This window comes from Mus caroli, unplaced genomic scaffold (genome assembly GCF_978045245.1).
Source record: "Mus caroli unplaced genomic scaffold, Mus_caroli_1 scaffold_5, whole genome shotgun sequence".
NCBI classification, from domain to species: Eukaryota; Metazoa; Chordata; class Mammalia; order Rodentia; family Muridae; genus Mus; species Mus caroli.
Genome location: NW_028227260.1, coordinates 5,435,977 through 5,459,943, shown reverse-complemented (window position 1 = coordinate 5,459,943; position 23,967 = coordinate 5,435,977). Strand labels below are relative to the sequence as shown.

At 42.3% G+C, this 23,967-nt stretch overlaps 1 protein-coding gene across 2 annotated transcripts; it reads right to left on the bottom strand.

Annotated features, from left to right (window-relative positions):
• Rab9a (RAB9A, member RAS oncogene family) lies at positions 1 to 21,395 on the bottom strand. 2 transcript variants are annotated; one of them, XM_085837908.1, is made up of 4 exons: positions 21,233 to 21,393; positions 17,507 to 17,597; positions 5,044 to 5,071; positions 1 to 1,115 (listed from the first exon to the last, which is right to left on the bottom strand). In XM_085837908.1, the coding sequence occupies exon 4, from the start codon at positions 1,083 to 1,085 to the stop codon at positions 480 to 482; it is 606 nt and encodes a 201-aa protein (XP_085694034.1). In that variant the 5' UTR covers positions 1,086 to 1,115; positions 5,044 to 5,071; positions 17,507 to 17,597; positions 21,233 to 21,393; the 3' UTR covers positions 1 to 479. The 2 variants fall into 2 exon arrangements, with proteins under 2 accessions (XP_085694034.1, XP_021009067.1); XM_021153408.2 differs by lacking the exon at positions 17,507 to 17,597 and having other exon boundaries at positions 21,233 to 21,395.
• Positions 21,396 to 23,967: the final 2,572 nt, after the last annotated feature.

Below are 23,967 nucleotides of genomic sequence, written 5' to 3'. Positions count from 1 at the left end.
TCAAGAAATGCATTAGATTTTAATCTTTAATAGTACTGCTGTAGGAATTTACTTTCCTAGACCAAGAATACAATGCTAATTACATAAAAATATACACATATAAAAGTAACTCTCCATTTCCTTGTGGGTCAAAACAATCTAAGTGTACTTCTAGAATAGTCAAGGTTGTTGTCTGAATTACAGTTAAGTCAGTTCTTGGTCATCTTATTAGCACTAATGTTTTAATTTAAAGAAACATTAGACAACAATTACAATTTATAAGTGGAACGTGCCATTACTGAGTAAATAGATTCCTCCAGAGTGAGTGTCCCTTCTCCCACCGACTAATGAGGCAACAATATGCGTTAACTGAATTTTATTAGTAGATGAACTCTTCTGCATACTAATTTGTTTCTCCACCTTTCTCTCTGTGTGTGTGTGTGTGTGTGTGTGTGTGTGTGTGTGTTGGTTAGAATGCACCAACTATCCCTTTAATGCCATCAACAGCAAGATGAGTTTGGCTTGGGCTTTCGGTGCAGATTGACTGTGTCTGTCTGAATCAGGTGTTCTGACCTATCTTCCGTAGCCAGAATTCTTCGAACTGCCTCCTCAAAGGCAGCAGCAACATTGGTGGAATCTTTTGCACTTGTTTCAAAGTAAGGATAGTCGCCGTTGTCCTTGCACCAGGCTTGGGCTTCTTCTGTAGACACCTGCCGTTCTTTTATGTCAGTCTTATTGCCCAAAATCACAAAGGGAAAGCTTTCAGGCTCTTTCACATCTGCGTAATATATGAACTCTTTCTTCCAGTTGCTCAAATTCTGGAAGCTCTGTGAATCATCAACACTAAATGTAAGCAGGCAACAGTCAGAACCTCGGTAAAATGGTGTCCTCAGGCTTCGGAATCGTTCTTGACCAGCTGTGTCCCAAATCTGCATGGTAACAAAATGTCCATCCACCTCCAGATCTTTATTTAAAAATTCCACACCTATTGTGTGGAAGAGCTGGGAATCAAATTTATTGGTTACATATCTGTTCATAAGAGAACTCTTGCCAACTCCACCATCTCCAAGAAGAATTATTTTAAAAAGAGACGATTTTCCTGCCATTATTAATAATGTAAGTTTTGATTTCGAATCCTGTAAATAAAAATAAAAAGGTACCATTACATGCCATTATACTGGTGTGATCCACACAGAGCTCTGACTCCACTTTATAAAGGGACTACTTAAATAATAAGATTAACAACTTCCAACAGCCCTTTAATCCCCAGTTCACTGACTGGAGATATTCCCTTCCCGGCCCTTTCTTTCTTCCTTCCAATATAGGCACTATTGAGTAGGAAAGTCAGAGGTATCCAGAAGCTAAGAAATTAAGAAACTAAGAAATAAAAAAAAAAAAATCAAGCACAGTACAAAGTTCACTATCTTCACTGGGAATTCTATTTTGAGTTGCTCAGATCAGTGTCAGCCACAATGGACTTTCATATAAAAGAGCATATTCTTCTCCAAAGACTCATTTGGGTAGCTCCAACTTTTACCAAATATGTGCCACCCATGCACATTCGTTCTTGTTCTCTATCTCTGTCTCTCTCTCTCTCTGTGTGTGTGGGTGTGGGTGTGGTGGGAGTTTTAGGTCTTTCACCCAAAGCTCCACTGAATTTGCTAGACTAGATGGCCAGCAAGCCAATATCATTGTCACCAGTTCTGGCATTATAAGTGCATTTCCATAGCCAGCAGTTCACACAGGTACTGGGGAGTCCTAACTCAGTTCCTCGTGCTTGCAGAGATTTAGCAAGATTTCCCCTGCCGCCACCTGTATGTTTGCAGTAGAATGAAATCAATCTTAAGTGAAAAGGTACTAATATATTGTGCATACCCTTTAAAGAAGTCCAAGGGCAGGATTTACAAACTTTCCTACGCTATGGGAGCCAGTGTGTACACCTATGACTTCTGGCTAGCTACTTCTGAGTGCTGAACTTGTGGCTAGCTACTTAAGAGCACTGTACCTACCTGACACTTTAACTTTCATTACAAAAAATCCCAAACATACACAAAACTTGCAGGTAAAAAACCTAACCTCATCTTTAATCTATTATCAATCTAAGGTAAATCCTGTTTGCTCTATAACTTCTATTCACCTTTCTATTTTTCTAAATTATCTAAAATGTCAATATTTAAAACAAGCTTCTATTTTACTTACATTACAATTTATGAAAGACAAAGTTTTTTACATCGGCACTGTCTGAGAGATTTTTACATAATGATGGAAATGTCCAACATGGCACTCACTAGCTATATATATGGCCGCTGAGCAGTTGCTAAGGGAGGAACTACATTTAATTATTAATTTAGGTGCTAGGGATTGGGCACTGTATATACAAAGCTTTAAGACATCCTCCACTGAACTATACTGGTCCCATTCATTTAATTTCAGCCAATTTAAATGACCACATTTTAAAAGCCTCTAGCTATACTGAGACAACAGAGGTCTAAGTAAAAATATTCATTAGCTTTATCATCCAAGTGGATATTGTTGACTTCCACAGTGGGAAAATAGTAAAGAAATGAAGAATAATTGCTTTATCTGCTAGAATTTTTATAACCAATGCAATTAACATTATTTGTCTCCTTATGTATGTGAAGGTATCCAGTATTATTGAAAACTTATGAACCATACAAATTCTCCATTTCTACCTATAGGTTCTGGCAAGAACCCACAGCAGTGATAGTGAGAAACCCACAGATAGTGAGAAATCAAGTTAGTAGGAAACAGGATAAAAAATGATAACAATTGGGTGTGGTCTTACATGTCTGTAATCCCCAGCATTCAGGAGATAGTGGCTGTATCAAGAGGCCCTGGCAAGTGACTAAGCCACCGCACCTAGGTTTACGTAAGCACCCTGCAGGATGGTCACACTGCACTGAAATCAGGGAATAATACATTTGTCAGAATGTGCCCCCTATGTGCTGTATTTCAACATAGGGGAATCATCTGAAACTCACCCAAAACTATGAAAATTATTCAATGGTTTCATTCTCCAGGCTACAAGAACAAAACTCAATTATGACTTGGCTATCCCACCACAAATGCTGTGTAACCATTGCCTTTCAAATTTCAACCTACCATTTTGAAGGGAATCTTAAAAGTATAGCATTTACAAGGAGGTGAAACACCCCAGGAAGCTCATTAAGACAAGAAGTAAACAACTCAAAATAGCTTAGGAAGTTCCTGAAGCTAAGCAGATTCACTGGGTCCCTCCATCCCCAAAAGTATATCATTTTACTCTCCTACAAGCCAAGAAGCAAATAAGACTCTCAGACTATCCCAGCTGCCTGGAAGAAGAGACCAATGGTTCTCAAGTTGAGGGTTATAATCCCTTCTGCAGTGGAACTACCCTCTCACAGGGGTCGCCTAAGTCCACCTGCATATCAGACGTGATTCATAACAGCAAAATTAGTTATGAAGTAGCAACTAAATAATTGTATGGTTGGGAGTCACCACAACATGAGGATCTGTACTAAGGGATTACAACATTAGGAAGGTTGACTGACTTAGAAGAAACAAAAGGAGTGGCTAAGCTGCCTAGAAAAGGCTTAAAGACACTGAGCCACCAAGAATAGACACTTCCCAACCAGTTGAGTTGCCTGTAGATTACTGTGCAGTGAGATCCAGGCTTCTCTCTGTGTAGCCCTGGCTGTCCTGGAACTTACTCTGTAGACCAAGCTGACCTCAAACTCAGAAATCTGCCTGCCTCTGCCTCCCAAGTGCTGGGATTAAAGGCGTGCGCCACCACTGCCCGGCTCAGGCTTTCCAAGTTTCACAAGCTGTCATGGATGCACTTTGGACATGCAGCTGTCTTTCAGTCATTTCTGCATGTGTGTGTGTGTATGTGTGTGTGAGTGTGTCTGTGTCTATGTGTGTAAAAACATGTTCTTCTATATATGTACCGTTGCTCCCTCAGCTGCTCAACTGGTACAGCCTCTACTCCCAAACCCAACTCACTGCTGTGCCCTTAAAAGCTCTTCAGCTTGGTCATTGCCTCTACTCGGAACCCCTTCCCATCAACCCCTATTAACCCCCATCATTGTTTTCTTGTCAGTTTTTAACTGACAGAAACACCAAAGTTCCATGATCTGTGTGAGAGGAAAACAGATGTATATAAGTGTAGCCTATCAAATTTATCCTTTTAAGTCAAGTAATATAATTACCTGAACAGACACAAGGCTTCATTATATATTACTGAATTTTAAAGATGTTAAATCAGATTATAAACTAGATCATGACACACATGTCTCCCATATTGTTTTAGAAATTATGAGATACTTTATCTTATCATGGTATTTTGATCTTTTTTTGTCCTAATTTGTGGGTTTTTCTACTTCGTGACATTTTAAAAGAAAATTGACATTTGTGAATTCCACAGACCAGGTAATATTTTTGACATGCACATTTATTGGCTGAGGCCTATTCTTACTTGGAGCATATGGGCTTTTGCTAACGTCATTACCACACATAAGGTTCTAACCTTAGAGTTGTACACAAGTACACATGGTGTTACAAATAATTATATAAACCATCTTAATTCCCAATGAACAGTTACGAGAAGCCAGCTTCATTCAGCCAACTCATTAACATAACCGCAGCATGCTTATAGACATAAAAATGTTTCCTATCTCTTTCTTTAGATATGTGTATGTGACATGTGTGGATGTCCACAGAGGCCTGAAGAAAGCCTTATAGTCACTGGAGCTAGAGTTACAGGCAGTTCTGAGCTGCTTATAACATGGGTGTTCTGGGAATCAAAAACTCTTAACCACTGAGCCCCTCTATTCTTTTCTAAAGGCAGTTCAACCTTTGAGATATCTTTAGCATAAGCTAAAGAAATAAAAAAGCCTATCATATTACTTTTAAAATTCAGCTAAAAATAAATGTGCAAACTCTGACATTCCACAGTTGGCAAGATTATCTAAAAGCAATAATCTTCATCAAGTTCAATACAGTTAAATTCTACAAATAAAAACATCTGAATTTTAAAAAACATAATACAAAGGTCTTGAGTCTTACCTTAGTAGTTCAGTTCAAGCATCATTATCTGCAAAGAAAATCAAAAGGCTCACATTAGTGATGTGCATTTGTTTGGATTTTTCTTCTATGATATTACTGGTTGAACCTAACGCCTTGTGTATGCTAGGCAAGCTCTACCAATGAATCATATAACCCCAGCCCTTTCATTACTTCTAGTTTTGAAATAGGGACTAGGTTGCCAAAGCTGGCCTTGAACGTGCTCTGCAGTCCAGACCAGGCCTTGAATTTTCAATTCTCCTACCTCAATCTCCAAAGTATCTAGGATTACAGGCCTGTGCCTGTTTCGTCATTTTAAGTGTAAAAAGAATTAAATGTTTTTTTTAAAAGCATGCAACTACATCTTTATTTTTAATTTAAAAATGTCTAAGTGCTATTTATGATCTATCTCAGGCTAAAAACAGCCGTTCATCAAATTCTGTATCTTGATCACTTATTTTTCCTTCTTTTTTAACATTCACATACAGGCACAGCTATAAAATTATCTGGGAATTATACTTGACCAAACTTTGGGTGGCTGAGAACCTCGCCCCAGACAATGAACTAAGGATAATACAGAGAAACCAGAGGAACTAAGGGAGAGCGGGCCATCAGAGATCCTAGGAACATGTGCTCCCTGCTGACTCTCATTCATGCTTTTATAAAAGACTTGCCTTTTATAAAAAGAACACCTCCCCGGTTGCTCAGGCCTAAGGCTCTCCCTGCAAATTCTTCTATGCATGAATGAGAGAGTGTCAGCCAGGAAAAGCATGTTCCTAGTACCAACTAAGCCAGGGGCACAGCCCAGGGGTGATGAACTTAATATCCTGAAACTGTATGGGAACAGGATGCACAGCAGTATCTACATCCAAGGGGCTGTTGGAACGACTGCACACAGGTGCTTCACCAGTGCCAGGCTCATTAGAGGAGTGCAGGGACTCTCTGTGGAATGAGAACATGAAGTCTGAAAGGGGCAATATTATAGACAGGTTCTTTAATGGCCTTTTTTTTAATACTTAAATTTCACAAACCTCTAGAAACAGCAAATTATATGCATATCCCTTCATTAAAGAGCCAATTCATCTCCCCCACCCCAAACACACACCCCTTTTGTTTATTTGGGTTTTTTTTGTTTGTTTGTTTTTCGAGACAGGGTTTCTCTGTGTAGCCTTGGCTGTCCTGGAACTCACTCTGTAGACCAGGCTGGCCTTGAACTCAGAAATCCGCCTGCCTCTGCCTCCCGAGTGCTGGGATTAAAGGCATGCACCACCACTGCCCGGCTACACACACACCTTTTAAAACTGTTTTACTATTTGTGTATGTTGGGGGTGGGGAGTGAGTGATGTCAGAGGCCAGAAAATGGAACTGGATCCCACCAACTCCACCAGGCCACAGCAGAATTATAGACAGTCGTGAAGTACCTGACACAGGTGCTAGGAACTGAACTCAGGTCTTCGAGAAGAGCAGCAGTGGCCCTTATACAATGCCCCAACTCTCCAGCAACATCCCCCATCACCCGGTATTTTTGTGAAACTTACATATAGATGTCCTTAACTTACACATTCAATCAATTAAAACAAAGTTTTTTGTTTTTTTTAAAATACTGCACTTAGGATTAAGGATAAAAGAGCAGCAGCTAACAATAATAGAGCCCCGTGACCGACATTTACTCATGTTCCTTATCTGCAGTGGTTTCAATGAGAACGGGCCCCACAGGCTCACAGGTTTGAATGCTTAAGTCCCTGTAGGTACAGCTGCTTGGTAAGGTTTGGGGAGGCATGGCCTTGTGGGAGGAGATATATTACCTAGGATGGGTTTTAAGGTTTCAAAAGCCCAGCCATTTCAGTTAGTGTCTCTGTCTCTCTGTCTCTCTCTCTCTTTCTCTCTGCTTTTGTATCAAGATGTAAGCTCTCAGCTGTTGCTCCAGTGCCATGCCTGCCTGCTGTCATGCTCCCCACCATGATGGTCATGGATTCACCATCTGAAACTGTAAGCAAATCCCCAAATAAGTACTTTCTTTTATAAGTTGTCTTAGTCATGGTGTCTCCTCACAGTAATAAAAGTTATTTAAGACGCAAATTTTCGCCAGGCAGTGGTGGTACATACCTTTAACCCCAGGACTTGGGAGACTATTAATATGGAAAAATACACCAAAGCCCAACTACTGGGGTACTTCAAAACTGCTGGGTTTTTTGTTTGTTTGGTTTTGTTTTTGAGAATTTGCTGTAGTTACTGCATTTATAAAGGAAAGAAGCTAGTGGAAGCAGTAAGCTTTTCGTTTGCTCCCTTTATACAAAGATCTGCAAAAGAACAAGTTAATTCAACAGAACTAAGCTAATCTGCCGACATAAAACATAAAGTATGTCTGTGAGTGCTCTGGGGTTTTCTTGCTGTTGATTTCTATAAGACAGGTCTCAGATAGCACAGGGTGGCATCAAACTCAGTACTTAGCTAAAGATGAGCTTCAAACTCTAAACTTCTTGTCTCTACCTCCTAAATGTCAAGATTATAGATATGCATCTCCATGCCCAGTTTTTTTGTTGTTGGTGGTGGTGGTGGTAGTGGTGGTGGTGGTATTGGTTTTTTCGAGACAGGGTTTCTCTGTGTAGCCCTGGCTGTCCTGGAACTCACTTTGTAGAACAGGCTGGCCTCAAACTCAGAGATCTGTCTGCTTCTGCCTCCAGAGTGCTGGGATCAAAGGCATGCGCCACCACGCCCGGCTCCATACCTAGTTTTATAAGGTGCTGGGAATCAAATCCAGGGCTTCCTGCATGCTAGGAAAGGCTCTACCACATCCCCAACCAATGTGTTGTATTTCAAAAGTATCATGAGCCAAATGTCTGCAGCACTCAGAATCTCCATAGAAGCATCCAGTTTTATAAAATAGGCAAAAGCAGCTTTCCAATGCAGATTTAGATAGCACCTACTATGTGCCACACATTAACAATGCAAACTACACAGTCCTTCCCGGAGGGTAACACTACATAAAGTCACAACTGTAGCAGGTCAAACAAAATGAGAGGCACACAGAACAGAGTATAACTAACTACTCACAGTTGAAAACCCACTTGAAATATTAACACGGCACCCTGTCCACCATTTCCCCCAGTAAGTCAGGGGTACAGTATACAAATGTGAGGTTCCCTTAGTTGGGCCTAGACCTTGCCTGCCAGTATCTCACAGAGCAGTTATGTGATGCCAGCCATCATCAGGACTTTGCATACATCTTCCTACAAACTCAAGCCAGTTTAACTGCTAAGCTTCAGGTAAGGTAAAAAGTATCTTCCAGTACCAGAGGGAAACTAGGCTGTGTTACCCAGTGTTAATGAGAGCCTGCACATCTGTTTCCAGTTATGGTATGTTCCAACCACGTCTCAATTTTAGTGACATGCTGTCCTTAGGAAGCAGCCTTAACCAATATCTGGCTCCAAGGCAGAGGTTACCTGATTCAGGGAAACAGGTTAAGACTGAGAATAGAAAGATACAATGGACCAACACACTCCAAGGCTCTGCCATGGAATGCTGATGCTGGTACAAACTGGGAGACCCCGAGACAGATGAAGAATTAAGTTTACTAGGAAACAGGGACTGGAGATAGGGAATCATATGTAGTCAGGGTCTTCAAAAGCCACTGGAAGGATTTCTGCCTACACCCTAGGATTGAAGAAAGCCACTAGGACACCTTCAGCAGTAGAAGCCTCAGTGAGATAGAGCCCAGAAAAGTAATTGGCTACCACAGAAACCATGAGTTGAAAAAGATCACAAGTAGAGGTAGAATGGATACCTTATGATCTCTGTCACACTGCCAATGGTGTCAGCTGATCTTAGGTACCGAAACTGAGTTGGTTGTGTCTTGCTTGATTCTCCAGTAAGATGGTTACCATCAGACTTGCAGTTTTTTGTTGCTTGTACCCATCCCCACCCCTTTGATTGGTATCTGGCGAACTAACTCTGAAACCCACTAGCAATGCAGCTAGACCTCACCCCTCTCCAATACTTCCAATTCTAACTAAACCACTTAAGCCATGCTCCTAACACTTGCAATCCAGGCTTTACTACTCAACATGTCTACCATGTCTTCTAATAAAAATGCTAATTTAAAACATTCACTATTCACAAACATGTAGTATACACTTATAAGGATCTTCCATATTTTTCTTGATTGTCAACTTCAGTCCAAAAAAAAAAAAAAATCTAAAACCAACTTCTCCCAAAATGAAGAAAAATGATTTTGTAAGACAGGGTTTCTCTGTGTAGCCTTGGCTGTCCTGGAACTCTGTGGATCAGGTTGGCCTCAAACTCACAGAGATCTACCTGCCTCTGCTTCCCAAGTGCTGGCATATGTCACCACTGCCCTGAAAATTTTTGTTAAAAAAAAATAAGTAAAGAAAAAGTTGAGCTGAGCAAGTGGCAATTACTTAGTGCCTAGGGAGGTTGGAGAGAGGGCTCAGCAGTTAGCAGCACATCCTGCTAGCCACCTCCCAAGGCTGGCCCAAGATCTGTACGACTCACCACTAACTCCCACCCGAAGCTATCTGGGCCTTCAATGGATCCCCCATCTCTACATGGGCTTAACCTTGGTCCAAGAGGCACCGTCCCACAATGGTACAAGGCAGCCATCAGAGCCCCAGCTCAATCACCTTATACTCTTGCCTTCGCTCATTTCCATCTGCTTACATGCTCCAAGTTGCATGTGCCTACCTGTATACCTGTTACAGTGTGAACTCCCTGGGAGGAACACAACACCTATGTCATCCAGTCATGTGGTGGCTAGTTTTATCAACCGGACATAAGCTAGAGTCATTTTCAAAGAGGGAAACCTCAAATGACAAAATGATCCCTCTTAGATTGGCCTTATGGGCAAGCTTGGTGTGTTTTCTTGATTGATGATTGACGTGGGAGAACCCAGCTCACTGTAGGCTGTGCAACCCTTGTGCTGGTGGTCCTGGGTAAGTAGGCTGAGCAAGCCATGAGATGTAAGTTTTTGCATCAGCTCCTGTCCCCAGGTTCCTGCCCCGACTCCCTTCAGCAAACTCCCTTCAGCAGACTTGTAAACGGAAGTGACTCCACGGAGAATTAATCTGGTATGGATGCAGATGGGGAAATAGGCAGTGATGGGTAGAGTAAGTTTTCAACCCAAGTTGTTTATGGTCATGGTATTTTATCACAGCAATAGAAACCCCAAGATGACAATTCATATGTCCTATTTTTGTCTGCCAAGTTGAGTAAAATGCTCTGCACAAGGTAAAATGCAAATAAATGCTAAAATAAAGCATTCCCCATTATTTTTGTAATTCTATTAGTCTATTTCTATCTATACTTATCATGTAAACTCTTACTATTTTTGATATCCATTAAAATATGTGGGAAAATGATTCTCGTAATTCTAATGAGAATTAGTACTACTGACTGAAATTAACAAGGAGTGGGCATGTCCAGGCTTAAAAACTAGCACATTCCTTTAGTAAGATAGATACTAGAGGGTGAGCAGGCTCCCTTCGGTAAGCCACCTCCTCAAACCTTCAGAAACACATACTCCAGCCTGTTCCCTTACAACTTCTCACCCCTGAAATGTTTAATTGAACTTATCACTCCTGATTTAAATTTAGGAAGGTTCTTTTCCCTCCCCAAATTCACAAGTCCTTTTGCGTTCATTCACCCTGAATGTCCTAATTAGAGGCATAGCTATCATTTCAATTAATTGTATAGCTTAAGAAGTAAGCTTTAGACGGGACAGGGGTAGCACATGCCTATAAATCCCTATACTCAGGAGGTAGACAGGTAGATCACAAGTTCAAGGCCAGCCTGGGTTACAATAGTGAGGTCTAATGGGGAGAGGGGGAGGGGAGAGGGGGAGGGTTTGAAGGGAGAAGGCAGGAGAAGTAGAGGAGGGGAGGGAGAGGAGAGAGAAATGGGAGAGAAAGGGGAAGGGGAAATGGAAAGGTGAGGAGAGGGGAGAGAAAGAAGGGGAGGGAAGGGGGAAGGAGGGGAGTCGAGAGGGGGAAGATAGAATAAAAAGAAGGGGAAGAGGGGAGGGGAGAGAAAGAGGTGAGGGGAGTGGAGAGGCCAGGAGAAGGAGAGGAGGAGAAGGGGGAGAGAAAGGGGTGGGAAAGAGAGGGGGAAGGGGAGGGGAGGAGAGAAAGAAGGGGAGGAGAGGGGAGGAGGAGAGAAAGGATAAAAGAAGGGGGAGGGGAGGAGAGGGGGAAGGAAGAAATGAATGGGAATCTAATGGGTGCTAGCTCTATAGGAAAAAAGTAACAAAGCCACCACAAACAAACTAAAACTAAGGAAAATACCACAACTGGCCAACTTGGAGGCTCAAGACTGACTAGGTGAAACAGACTACCTACCTAGTACTAAGTACTTAGTCGTAGCAGTACTAAATAATGCCTCACAGACAGAAAAGGTAAAACAACAAAAAGCCCTAACTAAGCCAAACCAAACTATCACGGACAAGGCACACACTCTAGTCAAGTAACTCACTTCAAGTACTCTTTCTGGAAAACGAAGCATCCAATTTGATTGAAAAATTAGTTTTTCATGAAAAAGAACATAGTAGTTAGGTATAGTAGGACAAAAGAGTCAACTAAGCAACTAAATAGTAGATAATTCAGAGCTTTGTGTGTTGCTAGAAATGCTCTGTGAAGCACATGTGGCCAATGAACATCTGAAATGTGGTTAGTCTGCTTAACTGAATTTTTATTTGAACTTCGTGTGAATTAAAGCATTTCATAACACTAATGGCTACTGTACCAGACAATGGAGGTCTACAGCACGCTGAATGAACATGAGGCCTGTAACCCTCTAGAATCCCAAGTAGGCTCGGATGAGTCTAACAGTTTAACAGGAACCTGTATGTGTGAGCTTCATACTGGAAAGATTAGAAGCACTTTTACCAGATTTGTGTCTGGTGCATGTGTATGCATGTATGTATGTATGTATGCACGCATATGTGCAGGCACAGAACAATCTTGGATGACATATACCTCTTGTGAGACAGGGTCTTCTCAATGGCCTAAAGCCAACCAGTCTGGCTGGCCAGAGAGCCCCAGGGATCCTCCTATCTCTACCTCCCTAGTGTTGGGATTACAAATGCCTGGCAGTTTTGGATTACCAAACCTGGCATTTTTGACTAAGTTTGAGAATCAAACTCAGGTCCTCATGCTTGTAAGGTAAGCACTTTACCAAGAGAGCTCTCTCTCCAGCCTCAGGTTTCACTAGGTTCCTTTCAATCCTTATATCACATGCATGTATCACTTTGATCATACCCCACACGCACCTGATGGCCTCTCTTCTCTGCCTCCTCTTCTTTCCTTCCTTCCTTTCTGAAGCCTACTTCATTTAATCAGTATTGCCTACATGAGCATGGATAGGTTATTTACTTAGGGAAGGATAACTTACTAGTAAAATATGGCTCTCCTTCCTCCAGCAACCATTAACTACCTAAGCTCTTCAGCTTGGGGGTGGAGAGAGGTAGGTGCTGAGTCCCTTCCCCATCTAAGATGGAATGTTGATGGCCTCAGTCTTATGCCTGTCATGTGCAAGTAACCAACTGCTGTCATCAGTCTTTTTGTTTGTTTGTTTGCTTGCTCTTTCTCAAGACAGTTTCCCTGGCTGTCCTGGAACTTGCCCTGTAGAACAACAGGCTGGCCTTAAACTCAGATATCTGTCTGCCTGCGCCTCCCTGAGTGCTGGGATTAAAGGCTTGTCATTGTCTCAGAAGATTTTAGAAGTCCCTCAAAAATGATCAACGAAGCTGGGCATGGTAATATACATATCGGGAGGCAGAGGCAAGACACACCTCTGTGAGTTTGGGGCTAGCCTGGTCAACACAGAATTTCAGGAGAGCCCAGGTTTCATAGTGAGACTCAGCTTTAATTTTTTTTTTTAATTAAAAAAAAATCGATGACTTTGTCATTTCTACATCACATGTGATCACTTTATGTGTCCCCTAACACCTTTCTGACTTTTCATCTTTATTCAGTACCACTATTTCCTCCTTCTCCCATCACTCAGGAGTCTTTAAAGTTTGGCCATAAACTGTGATACATACATAGTTCAGTGAACACCTCTACTCATGAGAAACCGCTGAAGTGGGGATATAAAGTTTTGTCCTTTGTGAGGTGCAAGCATAAATCTACCTGTAAAGGGCACTTAATCTGCAGTTTTTAATTTGCAGTACTTTCTTTTTAAGACAGGGTGTCACTATGTAGCTTTGGTTGGCATAGAACTGTAGACCAGGCTGATCTGAAACAGAGCTTTGCCTACCTCTGCCTCCCATGTCTTGGAATAAAAGAATTAATGTAAACTAAACTAACTGAAGAAGCTGTAAGCAAAAAACAATTGTCATGCTCTGTCTGAAATAAGCACTAAGCTCTGCCAGACCCTCATCTAACTTTGTGTTATGGACTTTGATTTTGCCTTCTAAAACACTGTACCTGAGCTTTGACACCGAGAGACTTAGAGCATGAGCCCACTCTTGGTCACTGACTAATGATATATAATAGAGGGGCAGGGAAAGGGCAGTTGTTTTAAGACTCAATTATATTAGAGGCTTGGCAATTCCATCCTACATAGAGAGAGGTTGTCACCAATCCAATGGCAGACACTGCAAGTAGCGCTTCACAAAGTTCTCTTTACTGGATGCAAGTGACACCTGTCCATAAGCAGCACCCCAGTTTAGTCTTACTGAGATGTTGGGTTGCATTCTTCTCACAGGAAAACCTGGACTTACTTTACCCTTCACTGCCAATTCCCCCATCTGCCTCCATGCCAGACTTAACTCTCTAGAGTTATACTCCTCCATTCCCTGAAACATCAGCAGGTCATCAAAATGACCACTAGCCAATCCAGTATCTTCTCCCTGCTCACATGAGAGCCTTCAGGTATACAGAAACCTAAAGTGATGAACAGAAAGAATGAAGGTTTTGGTTTTCTGTTGTTGTTGTTTTTTTTTTTTTAATCTGACCAGTCCCTCCATCTGTGGCAATAATAGCAAATTCCTTGAAGATGTACATGCCACAGAACTGCAGAAGCATAATCACATATTATAGAAAACAACTAAGAAAATGGAGGCCCTCTTACCAAAGTATCTTTCTAGTACCACACATTTGCCCAGAGGCAAGGTGGGATCCTTCAAGTCTTAGGACTAAGTCCCCATTATTACAGCAATGAGGCTTATATTACAGGACAAGAAATAACCCCTCTCCCTCTTGAAAATATTCCCTAAAATAGTCCATAAGACTACCGACAGCAGGCTCATCTTTCTCTCACACATCCTCATCTTTCTTCAGCCAGGTGGCCCCCTTTCCTAACAATCCCTCAAAGAAGGTAATCTCCTGAGGTTGTAGTCCATACCTCTTCTCACTGGCTATAAATACCAGCAATTCCTTAAAGTCCACCTTCATCTGCTCACACCTCAGGGCCACACAAGAATTTCCAACCCCTTTATAATGACAATATTCAAATTCAGTTTATCAAAGAATGTTCTGTATCCTTCCAATACCCCTCTCTCCTGTCTTATATCTGATTCGAGCATACAAAGAATTATGTCTATTTCCTTCCCAACCCATTGCCACTGTCTTATTGAGTCAAATATCAAGTGCTACAGCTCTATCTTAACAGTTGCTGCTTACTAGAACATCTAGTAAGTATCTGTCTTAGTTTCTTTTTGTGTTGTTGTGATAAACACTCTGACAAATGAACTTAAGGGAAAAAGACCTTACAAATTACAAATTGACAAGGGGAGACAAAGGATACAGCTCACCACCACAGTGGGGGAGTCAAGGCAACAAAAACCTGAAAAGGCTGGTCAGATTGTATCATAATCAGGAGCAAAAGATCCCCTTTCTCCATTCATTCAGTTCAGGATCCCAACCAGAAAATAAATCAATAAATAAATGGAGCTACTCACAGTGGGGCAGGGGACCCCTCCCACCTTAGTTATGCAGAAATGTCCAGAAGCCCATTTCTTAAATGATTCTACATTCTATCAACTTGACAACACTAAAACCACCAGCAGATCAGACACTATCCCCCATGCTTCAGAGCTCAACAGATGAAAGATAACAAAGATTAAATACCATCCCCAGGCCTAAATAAACATGGAAAGTCAAAAGTCTCACTCCCACCAAGTAACAAAAAAATCAAAAAAGGTACAAAACCAGAAAAGACACACACACACACACACACACACACAAAACCCTATTTTAAATGCAAATCAGCACCAAAGCTCGCCAGTCATAGTGGTGCACACCTTTTCCTAGCAATCTCTGTGATGTGAGTTCAAGGCCATCCTGGTCTACAAAGCAAGAACAGTCAGAGCTCTGTTACACAGAGAAACCCTATCTCAAAAGTAACAACAACAACAACAACAACAAAATTTAGAAACTATAAAGATATCACTATAGTTGTAACACTGTGAAACTCAAGAAGAAATGTCTAACAAGGAAACTTGGCCACAGAACTGAACAAGCCCTGCCTAGCAATCCAGCACTTTTTCCAACCACCAAGACAGATAAAGGCTAACAGTTGGAACACTCTGGGAAAGAAAAGCCGCCCTCCTACCGCAGCACACTTACTTCCTGAACAAGTGCATATAGTAAGAAATGGGGAGAAGAGGTAGCAAAGTAGGGATGGAGAGCCTGTGCAGCCTCTGCTCCCAGCTCAGCAACCAAGTATCAGCAATCCCCAACTGCAAGCCCAGGGGAAAGTTCACAGACTTACTTACAGGGAGTGGTGGGGAACTAAAACCAACAGTAAGGCCTTGTTTCCTTACCACTGAACTCTTAACTCTATAAACACTAATGGAAAACACCTTCGAATCCTATGGTTCAGAAAGTATGTGGCTAGAGCAGGCTACTTAAAATGTTTAAAGGGAACAGAGATGCTGGCATCTGTATGGTAGCATGCTCAAAGGAGTTCACAATTTCAACCCTGCTGCATCGCACACATTCCTTCTGGTGACTTAACTTTCTAAAGCTCAGTTTGCCCTAGATCACAGAGGAAAAATTAAATGCAGAGTTTAAGGATGCCAGCTGTCTGCTCCTCCAAAACAACTATTTTTTCAAACTGTATTTAAGACTGGCCTTTTTGGACCTGTTAGAATCATCCAACAGTCCTATCTGTTAAGCGTTCTCCTCAGTGAGATGTTGAAATAAATGTGAGGCATTTTCACATTTTGCTAACTCTGCTAACACAGCTGCTTCTGAGAGACAGCCTCCTAAAGGCTATCCTAACCTCTGTACCCGACACCTAATCCAAACCACCAGAACCTGAGCCCTTATATACGGTTCTGCTACCCTTTCTTTACTCTTTAGATTTAAAACAAAAAATTGGTCATGGAATCAATGTGTGGAGTCCTTCCACACTGTCCTCATCCCCCATCAACACAATGGCAACCACGATGCCTTCACCTCAGGAAAAGTGAACTCCTGTCCATGGAGTATGAAGCCAGGCCTGCCTGCTTCACTTGTACACATTTTCTGAAACACACTCCCTCCACCTCATATAGCCCTGACTTGACAACCAGACTACATCTCCATGTCTTGTCTGTGTTTCCAACGCAACTGACATTCTACAGCTTGAAATTATCACGGTCAAAAATTAACAAAATGTAAGGCCGGGTGTGGTGGCGCATGCCTTTAATCCCAGCACTCGGGAGGCAGAGGCAGGCGGATTTCTGAGTTCGAGGCCAGCCTGGTCTACAAAGTGAGTTCCAGGACAGCCAGGGCTATACAGAGAAACCCTGTCTCGAAAAAAACCAAAAAAAAAAAAAAAAAAAAAAAAAAACCAAAATGTAATGGAAAAATCCAGAATGTGGAAATAACCAGAACACAACACAGTATGTACAGTACCAAGAGTCACCTTAGTAAACAGATTTTTCCTCCAAGTTATCTAACCAGCCAAGCCACCCTGAAGCAAAGCAGGTTTGGGATTGCCACAGGCCTGACACCCAACCACACCTACAGACATACCTAGTTGGCTCCAGGTGTCCGGCCTCAGTACCTGACCTTTCATTTGCTTCCAGATTTCCCACCAAACTCCCTGAGGCATTTTCTGACTTCAGCTCCTCCTTTCCCATCAACCCTTTAATACATGGCCTCTGTGGATGGCCTGGTAGTCACAAACCCTATTTTCTTATACTATCTAGCTTTTATTATCTACTCAGCTTTCAACTTAGCCTCATTGGGCACCACTTCTAATTGGCTTATTTCCTCCTGCTGCTTAACCAACAAACTGCGCAGGGCAGAATTACGTGGCAGTTAATGATTTGCTGTCTCACCCGATACATATACTCTTGCAGACATTAAGTAGTGTATCTTTCTACAAAGAAAGAAATGTGGTGACCTAACTATACTAGAGCAGCAAGACAAGTAATGACTGACAAGACTCCGTGGCACCAAGTCCTCATGACCTTTGGAGGTGGTGGGGAGGGGTGTCACAAATAACAAAAAAAAAACCATACCTTTGTTAGACTTCATGTGCTAGCAATCTGGTATGATACGAAATTCAGCATCCAGTGTCCCCACCACCACACACACTATACAACAGAGCATCTGGTAAGAGGTAGAGAAATCTATATTCATTAGCAAAGAACAACACTGTGTAGTGGCAGGGTCAAAATCCAAAGACACAGAGCCAGGGAGATGGCTCCATGGATAAGAAAGTTTGCTTTTCAGGCAAAAAGACCCTGAGTTTGAATCCCCAGAACTGACAAGAAAAAGCTAGATATAGTCCCAGAAACACCGGTCACTCCAGCAATTTAGCAGAGAATGGAGATGGGAGGATTGCTACAGCTTATTGACCACCAGCCTAGCTCCAGGTTCAGTGAGAAACTGTCTCAAGGCAATACAGGTGGAATATAGAACTGGACACTCCCCATCCTGTGTATTGGCCTCTAAATACACATGTGCATATATATATATATATATATATATATATATATATATATATGTATATATATATACACACACACACACATATACCTTACACAATATAATCACACCCACAAACAAACCAACCTACTGACTATGCGAATTTTCCCAGGAAATCCTGAGGAGCTTCAACACTTTTTGATAACACACACCCATCCCCCATGCCAAACGCTCACCTACCAGTAATAACTGACACCTGGTCTCAGACAAGCATGGTAAAAAGAGGCTGAAAAACACCAAAACGAAAATTACATAGGCTGGAGAAATGGCTCAAGAGTCAAGAGCACTGGCAGAAGGACTGAGTTGGATTATGAATTGTAGGCCAGCCTCCTGGTCTACAGGCAGCTGAAACCACAGTGAGACCCTATTATATTAATATATTATATTTAAAAACTTGACCAGGCAGTGGTGACATATGCCTTTAATCCCAGCACTCAGGAGGCAGAGGCAAGAAGATCTCAGGGAGTTTGAGGTCAGCCTAGTCTAGAGTGATTTCCAGAACTGCCAGGGCCACAACAGAGAAAACCTGTTTCGGAAAAAACAAAATAAAGAAATAGATGTTGCCGGGCGTGGTGGCGCACGCCTTTAATCCCAGCACTCCGGAGGCAGAGGCAGGCGGATTTCTGAGTTCGAGGCCAGCCTGGTCTACAAAGTGAGTTCCAGGACAGCCAGGGCTATACAGAGAAACCCTGTCTCAAAAAACCAAAAAAAAAAAAAAAAAAAAAAGAAATAAATGTAGATAAATAAAAAGGCACACATGCCTAATTCAACTTACTACAAAGCTTTAACGAACCCAACAACTGTTCTTCACCCCACCTAAGTGTGTCCAGAAAAAAAAAATGTCATGACACATGTACTTCTGTGCTGTGTGAGGATGTGTTCTTTCCTTAAATGACACCTGACCTCTGCTGCCAAGTAGTCCAAACAAATTGTGTTCTAGGACCATGTAAGAACCTGGTCTTATGATTTCGACTAGACTGCCACCTTCAAAGAAGTAGCGGCAGCTTCGGGGCAGCAGCTCTGTACCAGTGCCCCACGAAAACAACCTGTGGATGAGAAGGAAAAGACAAACTTCCTAAGTCAACTGCAGAGCTGCCTAGTAGCTCAAAAGGTTTTGTCATTTTTGTCTTTAAAATATATATATATCTGAAACTGTGTGTGGTAGCACATCCCTGTAACCCCAGAATCAGGAATTCAATGCCAGCCTTTTTTCATAGCAGCAATGCTGACGCAAGCTTTAAAAAAAATAGATTCTGTTACCAGGTATTCATAAACCTTAGAGAATGTACCCCCAGCAAGCTTTTAAAATAATAAAAATGCTATCTTAAACAGTAAAATGACATTGCACTTAAAGAACTACAGAAGCCCAGTGGGACCTGGAATATGAACCAAAAATGCCTTTTGTCCAAATTTTTTCAAATATCCCCTGAGAGGATAAAATTGCCTCCCAGTGCAAAACTACTACTCCAAAAAGCCCACAAACGTGTTTGAATTTCAACACTGCTCCCTCACTCCCTAGGTGACCTTGGAAACGAAATCTAACCCTCCCGGGTACCAGCAAATTTCTCATCTGTAACAGAACCACTGCTTTGGAAACACCAGGAAAAATGAAAGGGTGCACAGAGTACTGACTCAAAAAGAATCAGCTCATGTGAGCCGGAGTAGGGCTTCCCAATTGGGAAAAAACCTGAAGGAGGTTAGGAAAAAGAAATTAGAACTTGAGGCCTTCAAAGTACTATAGGATAAAATGGAAGTAGTTGGGACAGGGGAAATGTAAAAGGATCAGGCTAGAAAAGAGAGACCACCACCAATGGTATTTTCCTACTCTCCAACAATAATGCTCTGATTTTTGCTTGTCTACTTTAACCTTCCAGAAAATAAAACACAAATATCCTTAAATTCCCCCAATGTTCTAAATAAGTAAGCCTCCAAACCATAAATGTTTCAGTACAGCAAAACACTGCAAAGCACATGAAGAACCCCAAAAGCAAGAAGACACTGCCATGCACGACATGAAAATACGACACTCGTATGTGTTAAGTTACTTGGAGCGCTACACAAGTAGTGATAACTTTGATCTAAGATTATAAAAGACAAAATAAAAGCAGGGTATTTAAATCCCTTAGCTGAGACAGGAGTTGGGAATTTTGCACAGGGGTACAGCTCTTTCTTAGCAAGCACAAGACCCTAGGTTTGGGCTCCAGCAATGGAAGAAAAAGAATGAAAAGAAAAAGGTAAATAGTCCTTAGTTGAAAGCCCTGGGTTTCCTTCAATTCTAGTTGAGATTTCAGGCAGTGTAGGGATTTTCCATTGCAGTGGTGCTAGCAAGGAAAAAGACAAAACTTGTACCAGCAAAACAAAACAAAAACCAAATTCAGTCTGTTGATTTTATGAGGACGCTGTGAAAAGACTGGTCACGTGCCAATTTGGAAACTTGCAGAAGTTATTCCTCAAAAGTAGTATGATCACGGGATGTGTCATCATTTACAAAACAAAACAGAACCATAATACGTTCACCAACCATTTGGTCAGTACTTAAAAGTCTCCTCTGGTCTTTTCACTAAGATGGAAGGAAGAAAGGAACGCGATTTTGAAACCTCAGCCAAGATCTGATATCTGACGATCTTCCCAACCGCCTACATGGTCTTTGCCCTGGCTTTATCTTCCAAGCTCTCTCACCTGAGTGGGTCAAAGGGTAGTATGTCAGAGGTCGCCAAACTCAAATAACACAAGCTTGCTTTCCCCAGCATTAGTCAGTCACTGTGGCGCAAGGTTTGGTCTCGAGTATGTGGGTGTCCCCGTGTGGTTACGGGAAAGACTAATGTGTAAGTGTGTACCCAGGTAATTTCATTGGTCCCGTGAGCATCATTCCACCATCCTATTCCCACGTATTTGGGGTATATTTCTTTCCTGAGATGATGTTTTAGGAAGGGATATCTCTTCCTCCCTAGTAGGCCGACCGGTCGGTCTGCGTGTATGTGTTTGTGTGCGTGCGCGCGTGTATGTCCCGAGTGGTTGGGTGTGTGCTCTTCTTCCCGTGCTTGAATGTGAAAACCCGTCTTTCTTCCTACGTCAGTCATCAGGAGACTTGGGGACAAGCTACCCTTGTTGCCCAGCAATCTACTGACCCGCGCCAATTTGGCTCGCCCGCCCGCCCGCCGCCCCGGCGGCCCTCCGCTCCAGCAGCTCAGCTCCGGCTACGCGCGCTCTTAACCAGCTCTGGCCGGACCTCAAATGGAAGGATGACCCCCGCTCACCTTGCAGACACACACTGGACGTCCTGGGGGCGGCTCGCCAACACGCCTGGATGCAACCAGGGCAAGAAGAAGGCCAGAGACTCCGGAACGTCGAGAACGCTTCCAAGAGGGAACGACTTGGGCAGAAGGACCAATATGGCGGGCGGCCGGGGCGGGGCCAAGACGAAGGGGCGAGGCCTTGACAGTGGGGCGACGGGGCGGGGCCTGAGGCTGTGAGGCAGGGTCTGGAGTGGTAAAGCAAGACCCGGCTCAGGGGCGGGGCCTAAGTCTTTAGGGCGGGGCCAGGAGCTGCGGGGAGGGGCCTGTGGCCGTAGCACCAGGCCTGGAGCTGTAGGTCGGGGTCTTTCCTGTGGGCGTGGCCTGTGACTGTGAGCCCAACCGCTAAGGCTAAGATCCTAGTCTGGATGGCAGGAATTAGGCCCAAGGAAGACTGAGCCAGGAAGCCTGGAATCTGCTCTCCCCACAGACTGCTTTGCAAGATCACAGTTTTCCTTTGTGCTAGCTGCTGCTCTGGTCTTCCCACCTGCGTTTCTTCTAACAGTGGTCACGAAATAATAAGTTATTCATAAAGTTTAAAGTAGAGAACATATGAGTACTATGACATAACAGTATTGCACCATTAAAAAAAAAAAAAAAAGCGGGCGGTGGTGGCGCACGCCTTTAGTCCCAGCACTTGGGAGGCAGAGGCAGGCAGATTCCTGAGTTTAAAGCCAGCCTGGTCTACAGAGTGAGTTCCAGGATAGCCAAGGCTACACGGAGAAACCCTGTGTCGAAAAACAAACAAAACAATAATAATAATGGCAAATGGCAAAATGTAGGGTTAGAGGTGTTTGTATTCCTTTGCTTTATAAGAGGAATTGAGTGCATAGGTGGTAAAAATAAAAGTCCCTGGAAGAAAGATTCTTAGCTCCCCATAAATATATAGATTATGTTTAGTTTCTAAGAGAAGACATTCACTTTCATGATCCACAACAATTTACATAATGTCTGCCTCTTTGTGGAGTCATTTTCAAGTAATAACCTTTCATCAGGCGCCAGAAAGATTACAGTTAGCAAAGTTTCTCACAAGTATGATCTTAGAATAATTATGAAAATAAGGCACATAATAAATACTGAGTTCCAGTTTGAATTTCAACATTTTTTTCTTATAAAAAGGAATCTATTTTTATATGTGCAGAATATTTCCGCCACGGACATCTGAGTAAAGGTTTAACGATATACAAATCAGTTGCATATGGAAAAGTGAGCTGGGATACAAGTCAAGGTCGAGTGCTTGTCCACCATTCATGAAATCATGGGTTCCAACCCCGGCATCACAGAAGCCTAGCGTTCTAGAAGCAGAGACAGGAGCTCAAGATCCTCATGGCACATAGGGAGTAGGTACATAGGATATATGAGACCTTCTCTAAGGGAAAAAATGACTATGCTTTTCACATACAAGGAAAAACAGAATGAAATAGTACACAATGTATCCATTAACTGACATTTAAATCATCGAAATGTTGATATTTTCTCTAACCCATTATCAATGTGAAATCTCAGTAATGTATATGTTTTATAAGTAATCTATTAGTAATTATATTATTAAATAATAATATGTTGAAAAGTTACATATAAAAAATGATTTCTCAAACCAGGTGTGGTGGTGTCTTTAATCCGGGCACTCAGGAGGCAGAGGCAGGCAGATCTCTGTGAGTTCAAGGTCAGCCTGATCTACAAAGTGAGTTTCAGGACAGCCAGGACTGTTTTACACACACACACACACACACACACACACACACACACACACACAGTCTCAGAAAAACCAAAACAAGCCAAAACAATCCTCATCTAAATCAGATCTTTTTCTTTTATTGAAAACATTTTTTCTCAAATAGGGTATCCCTCCATCTACACCAAGTTCCTCCCCACATCCCTCCATCCATATACATCCCCTTTCTGTCTCTCAGTAGGAAACAAATAGGCTTCTAATGGATAATAAACTAAAATATCAAACAAAAAAAGTAAATACGTTGGAATAGGGTAAAACAACCAGAGTTCCCTAGAGCTCCCAGCAACTAAACCACCAACCAAAGAGTACACATGGAGCAACCCATGGCCTCAGTTACTTCTGAAGCAGAGGATGGCCTTGTCAGACATCATCAATGGAAGGGGAGGCATTTGTTCCTGTGAAGGCTTGTACTTCAGTTACTTCTGAAGCAGAGGATGGCCTTGTCAGACATCATCAATGGAAGGGGAGGCATTTGTTCCTGTGAAGGCTTGTACTTCAGTTACATATGTAGCAGAGGGTGGCCTTGTCTGGCATCAAAGGGAGGGGAGGCCCTTGTTCCTATGAAGGCTTGATGCCCTGGTGTAGGGGAATGCCAGGGTGGGGAGGCAGGAGTGGTGGGGGAGCACCCTCATAGAAGCAGGAAGAAGAAGGATGGAATAAGGGGTTTCCAGAGAGGGAAATGGGAAAGGAGATAACATTTGAAATGCAAATAAACAAAATAACCAATAAAAGTTAAAAAAAAAAAAAAAGGAAATAGCCCAAGAAAAGGCACAAGGAACAAATATAGATGCAGAGACCAACTTGTTTTGCACACTTAGGAATCCCATAAAAACACAAAACTGGAAGCCAGAATATACACACAAGAACCTATACAGGGTAGAGAGAGAGAGTGTGCTGGGATTAAAGGCACGCACTACAACTGCCTAGCTAACTACAAAACTTCTCAAAGGAAAATTAAAAAACA

Bases quoted from the DNA above. Each gene is read 5' to 3' on its own strand.
- Rab9a (XM_021153408.2), bottom strand. From the start codon at position 1,085: ATGGCAGGAAAATCGTCTCTTTTTAAAATAATTCTTCTTGGAGATGGT.